We start from the raw sequence: 8,543 nt of genomic DNA, 5'->3' as shown, positions 1-8,543 counted from the left end.
TAATTCCATTTTATATATACCACAACTTCTTTATCCATTCATCAGTTGATGGACACTTGGGTTCTTTCCATAATTTGGCTATTGTTGTCAATGCTGCTATAAGCATCAGTCTGCCTTTGTCTTTTTGAATCATATTTTTGTATCCTTTGGGTAAACACCTAGCAGTGCAATTGTTGGGTCATAGGGTAATTCTATTTTTAACTTTCTGAGGAACCTCCATAGTGTTTTTCAGAGTGGCTACACCAGTTTGCATTCCCACAAACAGTGCAAGAGGGTTCCCCTTTCTCCACATCCTCACCAACATCTCGGAGTTCCTGTGTTGTTAATTTTAGCCATTCTGATGGGTGTCAGGTGATATCTCCTTGTAGTTTTGATTTGTATTTCCCTGATGATGAGTGATGTTGAGCATCTTCTCGTCTGTTCGCCGTCTACAAGTCTTCTTTGGAAAATGAAAAGACATGTACTCTCTAAGGCTATGAAGGATGAGAGATAGGAAAAGCCCAAGGGACTGTTCCAGATTGAAGGACACTAAGGAGACAAGTAGAAGTAATGCGTTTTTACAGGTACCATCCTTGACTAGAAACGAAAGAGCCATTATTGAGACAGACGGCAAAATTGATGCCAGTAGATGGCGCCATTGGAATGGTGTCTGTAAATCAGATGTTAGTGTACCAGTGTTTATTTCCTGACTGGAGGGAGTATATGGTATTAACATGAGAGTATCCTTGTTTTGGAGGAAGGGGGTACACACTGCAGTTTTTAAAGGTAATGACTCAACAACACCATCTTTTTCTAAAGAAAGAGAAATGGGGCGAATGTAAGATTTAACAATCAGGGTATTTGTGAAGGGCAGGCTGCAGTTCTTCACGCTTTGCTGATAAATTTTCTGTAGGATTTAAACTATTTCAAAACTTCACAAATTTAAATTAAAAATAGAATCTGATTGGCTAGTTCATAACCATCCCTTCAGTTTACACTGATCATTCCACTTTCCTCATTGGACAATGCCAGTCAATGGATGGTTAATTTCAGGATGCTGGTTGCTTTTGGTTTTATCAATATAGCCAGGGAACTGGGTCATCCTCAAACACAAAATGTTTGCCTAAGTTCCCTTAGTGGAGCCTGGGCCCAGGGATGATGTGAAAAGTGTTTAGTATGTTTGGCAACAAAGAACTTGAAATATTTCTGTTCATTAAAACAACAAACATTTTTCCAGGATATTTACATTACCAGTGCTGTGCTTTCTTGCCCACCAGATTTTATATTCAGACAGATCCTTGCTTGGATATTAGCTCCACTATTTTATGACCCATTTATTATTAGGGTCCCTTTTGGAATAGGTACAAATATACCCAACTAGTAAGAATTTATGATGAGTAAATAAATAATAGAAGGAAAGTGCTCAGCACAATCTCGGGCATATAGTAAGCCCTCAATAAATCATAGGGGTCATGGACTATTGTGGTTTTTATTTTCATTACTTGTCATCCTTCATCCTGGGAGAAGTTTGGGGGGTTTGTTTGTTTGTTTTGCTTTTTTAAATTTTAATTATATTTGAGTGGTAAACCTTTGACACTTCTTTCAAGGAGAAAGATTTGCTTTGGAAACTGTCAGCCAGTTTTTTCCATCTCTATACTCTTAGGTCTATAGTCAATGTTTTTCAATTTCTAGGGGTTAAACGAGGACACCAAAATATTGTTAGTATAGTATTTATTTCCAAGGCTTTTGGTTCTATTTGGTTAAGTGCTTTATGATCCATTTTATTTGTTAGTCCCAACACAGTCTTATGAGGCCTGTGATCATTTTTATTTTCACTCCATAGATGTTCTTTAATTAGCTTATGTGAGTTCATGTAACCTCAGGAAGGTCAGTTGGTGGTGCTTAACTTCAATTTCTTCAAATCCTAGAATTTTATTTCATCCTCTGAGCTTTGACATTTCTCGATTTCTGTGTTTTTAACATGGTTATAGATGTAAGCTATTGTTCAAATGAAAAAAAGCAAAGAAGGCAATATGGCTTTTTAATGAAAGAAGTTAAGTCAAGCAAGACCCCATTGGCTCAGCATTGAATTACATTGATTTACTTTTTTCAAGTTTTAGCTTATGAATCTCACTATTTTGAGTCTTTCTCATGTGCTCTATGTTTTTTCCTCTGCAAATTTGTTAAGTGTCAGACCACTCAAATAATTTGAATATTTAATATTTGACATTTTATGAATTGACTGTCCATCAGGAGTTATGGAATCTTTTTCATGGCTAGTTTTTTTCTTCTGCTTTCAGGACAATGTCAAAATCTGCACTATTCTCACCTTCTATTGAAGGAAATGAGAGAATTACAGAGGTAATGCATTTGGAAATGCAGCTAATACTACATAATGCTATGAAATTTTGAAGTCTTTAAATGGAGACGTGGCTCTTCAGAAGCCGTAGAGAAGGGATTCTCTAGAAGAGGTTTTTCAGAAACCCGAGACAAATTTCTGAAAGTCAAAGAGCTTAATGAAAAAGTAGTGATCATTGCTCCACCCCTTCCTATTCCCAAGATACAGAGCTAATCCCTTTCAACTCTGAACTTCATATTTCTAAATAATAAACAGTATTATTTCCTGATTATTTTCAACTTTAAACATTATCTAATGAACTGAATTGTATTGACTTTTTAGAGATTCATATTAGTTATATTTTACTGTATAGCAAATTCCCTCAAAACTTGGAACCTTAAAACAACAATCATTTATTATCTCACAGTTTCTCTGTGTCAGAAATGTGAGTGCAGTTTAACTAGATGCCTCTAGATCAAGGCTTCAAGCTATCGGTTGCCATCAAGCTATTGGCCAGCTGGTGGTTTCATCCTGTGGCAGAGGAACCAATTCCAAACTCACTTAGGTGGTTCTTGGAGAAATCCTGTTCTGCAGGTTTTTGGACTGGGGATCTTATTTCATCTGTGGATGTTATATGGAGACTTTCCTCCCTTTTTTACCGTGTGAATCTTTCCACAAGGCAGTTCACAACATGGAAGCAGATTTTCTTCAGAATGAATAAGGAAGAAAGCATGAAAGTTGGAAGCCCCAGTTCTCAGTATTTTTATAATCTAATATCATCCATACCTTTTGTTACACGCACACACACACACGTACGTGTGTGTGTGTGTATGTGTGTACACCTTCCACTATATTCTGTGAGTCAGTAAGTCAAGCCCACACTCAAATGGAGGAGATTAAACTAGGGCTTGTATATCAGAAGGTAAAGTATACTGGGCACCATCTTAGAGAGTGTCTCCCATAGTTCATTGTCTGGATCCCTATAATCCAAGTCCATCCTACATGCAAATACATTCCATCCCAACTGATATTTCCCAGAGTTTCTTCTCATTACAACATCATCTCAAAGTCTAGAATCTTACCAAATTATGTCCAGGCACGGATAGAATTCATCATCAAATGTAGTGCCTTACATACTGTTCCTTAGGTATGTATCCGTTCAATCTGTAAAGCTGTGAAACTAAAGAGACAAATTATCTCTTCCTCTTTTCCCCCTCCAATATACAATGGAGGAACAGACATAGGTTATTTATTTATTTATTTTTTTATAAAATTTACTGTTAAAAAAGGGAGGGGGCCCTTCAGCAGAGAAATGGATAAAGAAGATATGGTCCATACATACAATGGAATATTATGCCTCCATCAGAAAGGATGAATACCCAACTTTTGTATCAACATGGGCAGGACTAGAGGAGATTATGCTGAGTGAAATAAATCAAGCAGAGAAAGTCAATTATCATATGATTTCACTTACTTATAGAGCATAAGGAATAACATGGAGGACATTAGGAGAAGGAAAGGAAAAGTGAATTGGGGGAAATCAGAGGGGGAGATGAAGCATGAGAGACTGTGAACTCTGAGAAACATACTGAGGGTTTTGGAGGGGAGAGGGGTAGGGGGTTGGCTGAGCCTGGTGGTGGGTATTAAGGAGGACACGTATTGCATGGAGCACTGGGTGTGGTGCATAAACAATGAATCTTGGAACACTGAAAAAATAAAATTAAATTTTAAAAAGGGAGGGGGTGGGATGCAGAAGGGAGTCATTGATAGGAACTCTGAAATCCATCTAGGCAAATGTTTGATGATTAATTAAGTCTCGAAGTCTGGAATAATTTTTCATGGCTTTTGTCTCTGTTCTCTGGGTTCCTAGTTTCACCTCTCAGTCATCCTTTTTTCTTTTCCTTTATGAAAGGTATCATCTGTTCACATTTGAGTAGTTTTTGCTTCTTGCCCAGGATTTTGGCCTTGTTCCTACTGCTTTCTGTATCATAGATTTCTCATTTATCTCCTAATTCCTCTGTTGCAAAACTTCAGTTCAAAGTTCAAGCTATTGAACCTCTTTAGCAAAGTCTGGACCACACTGACCTACTTACAAGGAGACTTACAAATCTTAAGTTTCTATAGTGGAATGCTGAATCTTCTGAAACTCAAAAGACTAAGAATTTCCCCCACAAAGGGAAGGGATTTTAGATGTTGATCAGTCAAAGGAATGACAAATGTTTCTTACCTCCATCTTCTATTCTTAAGAAATGCATTTGCTTACATATTTATCTCTAAAGTATATAGGCCTTTACACTGATACTTTACAACTATTATTTTTATTTTATTTTAAATCCACGAAATAAAACTCAGAACAAAGTACCATAGTAAAGTACAAAGGAAATGACTTGCTAACTCCTCTGCATAATTCTAGGCCTTAGATTGTTGTCTGTCCATGTTCTATCTGACTCAAACTATCTTTCCTACCTTTAATCTGACTTCTTCAACCTTTTATTGGTCTACTAAAACTCAGCTGAAATATGACCTCCTCTGTGGAAACCTCTAATCATTCTTATTTAGAGACACCCTTCTTCATGCTTCCCATAGCATTTTCTGAGCAGCAGTCACTTGAAGCAACCTCTTTTTTTTTTTAATGTGGAGAATGAAAGTTTAAAAATCAACACCATTTACAATCACTCAGGAAAAAAAAAAAAGAACCAACAACAAGTCTAGATACAAATTCTAACAAAACCAGTCAGAACCTGTGTGTTGAAAATTATAAAATAGTAATGAAATATCAAGAACAACTTAAATAAATGAAGTGTCATAATGTAAACTGTATTCACGATGCTCTTAACAAATTGATCTACACGAAATAATACATTTGAACAAAACAGTGTTCTGAAGGGTAAAACATTGCACATATCGCTTTCTTCAGCATAAAAATGAAATGACACCATTATTAAAACTTTCATTTTTTTTTTAACCACAATGATATTAAAGCTAAAATAGAATAAATACAGCAAGGACAGCAAAACAACTATGACCAAGAGCATATACTATTTCTTAGGCACTAAGCTCAGAGCTTTACATGGATTATTTAATTCTCATGATGCTCCATCAGTTTTACTATTATTTTTCTCAATTTCTTTATTGTGGTAAAATACACATAATATAAAATTTATGTTAACCACTTTTATTTTATTTTTATTTATTTTTAGGAGGGTAGGGGCAGAGAGAGAGGGAGTGGAGAATCTTAAGCAGGTTCCACACCCAGCACAGAGCCCATGGTGGGGCTGGATCTCACAACTCTGAGATCACCACCTGAGCTGAAATCAAGAGTTGGACGCTTAACTGACTGAACCATCCGTGTGCCCCTATGTTAACCACTTTTAAACATACATATGAATTATTTTTAAATGTATAGTGGTATGAAATATATTCATAATTTTGTGGAACTACCACCACCATTCATCTTCAGAATTCTTTTCATCTTGTGAAACAAACTCTTTATACATTAAGCAATAAGTTCCTATTCCCCTGTCCCCCAGCCCCTGGAAACAACTATTCCACTTTCTATTTCTGTGATTTTGACTATTCTAGGTACCTCATATTAATGGAATCATACAATGTTTGTCTTTTTTTTTTTTTTTTGCCAATTTTAAATACAGTTTTATTTAAGACATTGCATTTTCCACTTAACAATACAGTGCTTATAAAGTGCAATGTTTATTTCCTTTCCCTGTGCACATATTCCATATTCAAGTATCAAGAATGCCCAGTTTTTTTTGCTATAGCAGCTCAACATTACAACTGCCATGGAATTTGCTACAAATTTGGGTCCTTTGAATATTGTGTGTGGAACAATGCTCAACCTAATTATTCTCAGGTTGGTTTAGTCAACCTCTTCAATGGTGGGCCCAGAGGAGGCTCCACCAGAGGGAGGAGCTCCACCACCAGGGAAGCCTCCAGGCATTCCTCCTGGCATGCCCCCTGCACTCTGGTACAGCTTGGTGATGATGGGGTTGCAGACTTTCTCCAACTCTTTCTGCTGGTGTTCAAATTCTTCCTTCTCTGCAGTCTGGTTCTTATCAAGCCAGTTGATGATTTCATTGCACTTGTCAAGAATCTTCTGTTTGTCTTCATCATTTATCTTGCCCTGAAGTTTTTCATCTTCAACAGTTGCTTTCATGTTGAATGCGTAAGACTCAAGTGAATTCTTGGAAGACACCTTGTCCCGCTGTTTCTCATCTTCAGCTTTGTACTTCTCAGCTTCCTGGACCATGCGCTCCATATCTTCCTTGCTCAAGCGGCCCTTGTCATTAGTGATGGTAATCTTGTTCTCTTTTCCTGTGCTCTTATCCACGGCAGAGACATTGAGGATACCATTAGCATCAATATCGAAAGTGACCTCAATCTGAGGGACACCACGAGGAGCAGGAGGTATGCCTGTGAGTTCAAACTTTCCAAGTAGGTTGTTGTCCTTGGTCATGGCACGCTCACCTTCATACACCTGAATAAGCACACCAGGCTGGTTGTCCGAGTAGGTAGTGAAGGTCTGTGTCTGTTTGGTAGGAATGGTAGTATTACGCTTGATGAGAACAGTCATGACTCCTCCAGCAGTTTCAATGCCAAGAGAAAGTGGAGTGACATCCAACAGCAGTAAATCTTGAACATTTTCAGATTTGTCTCCAGAAAGGATAGCTGCTTGGACAGCTGCACCATAAGCAACAGCCTCGTCAGGGTTGATGCTCTTATTCAGTTCTTTTCCATTGAAGAAATCTTGGAGAAGTTTCTGAATTTTGGGGATACGGGTAGAACCACCCACCAGGACAATATCGTGGATCTGAGACTTGTCTAACTTGGCATCTCGAAGGGCTTTCTCTACAGGGTCCAGGGTGCCACGGAACAGGTCAGCATTTAATTCTTCAAACCGGGCACGAGTGATAGAGGTATAGAAGTCGATTCCTTCATACAGAGAATCAATCTCGATACTGGCCTGGGTGCTGGAGGAAAGTGTACGCTTAGCACGTTCACAAGCAGTACGGAGGCGACGAACTGCCCTCTTGTTTTCACTGATATCTTTCTTATGTTTGCGCTTGAACTCTGCAATAAAATGGTTGACCATTCGGTTGTCAAAATCTTCTCCACCTAAGTGGGTGTCTCCAGCTGTGGACTTAACCTCAAAGATCCCATCTTCAATAGTAAGGATGGACACATCGAAAGTGCCGCCTCCCAAGTCAAAGATCAGCACATTCCTTTCAGCTCCAACTTTCTTGTCTAGGCCATAAGCAATAGCAGCAGCAGTTGGCTCATTGATGATGCGAAGCACATTGAGACCAGCAATAGTTCCAGCATCTTTGGTAGCCTGACGCTGAGAATCATTGAAATACGCAGGTACTGTGACAACTGCATTGGTAATGGTCTTCCCAAGATAAGCCTCTGCAATTTCCTTCATTTTCGTCAAAACCATAGAAGACACCTCCTCTGGATAAAAGCTTTTTGTCTCTCCCTTGTATTCTACTTGGACCTTGGGCCTGCCAGCATCATTCACCACCATGAAAGGCCAATGCTTCATATCAGACTGGACAACAGCATCATCAAATCTCCGTCCAATCAGGCGTTTGGCATCAAAAACTGTGTTGGTGGGGTTCATCGCAACTTGGTTCTTCGCAGCATCACCGATCAATCGTTCGGTGTCCGTGAAGGCGACATAACTTGGGGTGGTCCGGTTTCCCTGATCATTGGCAATTATTTCCACTTTCCCGTGCTGGAAGACACCCACGCAGGAGTAGGTGGTGCCAAGATCAATGCCAACTGCAGGTCCCTTAGACATGGTTGCTTATGTGTGGGCCTGGCTCAGGCTGAGAAGACAGCAATCCAAAGATGTAGCCCCGCGTTCAATCTGTTTGTCTTTTTTTGATTGGCTATTTCACTCAGTGAAATAATATCCTCAAGATCCATCCATGTAGTAGCATATGTCAGAATTACCTTCCTTTGTAAGGCTGAATAATATTCCATTATAGGTATGTACCACATTTTGCTTATCCATTCATCTATTGATGGACAGTTGGGTTGCTTCCACACTATAGTTATTGTGATTAATGCTGCTATCAACTTGGGTGTACATACATCTCTTTGAGAGACATGTGGCTTTTACTTCACTCTTTTTGAGGATGATTTTTTGGCAGTAGCTTCCACCAGAATGACACTGATACATAATAACCAAGTAAACTGGTTATAGCAG

General features: G+C 38.7%; 1 protein-coding gene across 1 annotated transcript; it reads right to left on the bottom strand.

Moving 5' to 3' along the window:
• Positions 1 to 6,190: 6,190 nt before the first annotated feature.
• LOC125093086 (heat shock cognate 71 kDa protein-like) lies at positions 6,191 to 8,196 on the bottom strand. Its single transcript, XM_047717773.1, has one exon. The coding sequence runs from the start codon at positions 8,130 to 8,132 to the stop codon at positions 6,192 to 6,194; it is 1,941 nt and encodes a 646-aa protein (XP_047573729.1). The 5' UTR covers positions 8,133 to 8,196; the 3' UTR covers position 6,191.
• Positions 8,197 to 8,543: the final 347 nt, after the last annotated feature.

The sequence above is a fragment of the Lutra lutra genome, chromosome 2, assembly GCF_902655055.1.
Source record: "Lutra lutra chromosome 2, mLutLut1.2, whole genome shotgun sequence".
In the NCBI taxonomy this organism is placed as follows: domain Eukaryota; kingdom Metazoa; phylum Chordata; class Mammalia; order Carnivora; family Mustelidae; genus Lutra; species Lutra lutra.
Note: the sequence above shows the minus strand (reverse complement) of the source record. Positions and strands in the feature narration are given on the sequence as shown.

Bases quoted from the DNA above. Each gene is read 5' to 3' on its own strand.
- LOC125093086 (XM_047717773.1), bottom strand. From the start codon at position 8,132: ATGTCTAAGGGACCTGCAGTTGGCATTGATCTTGGCACCACCTACTCC.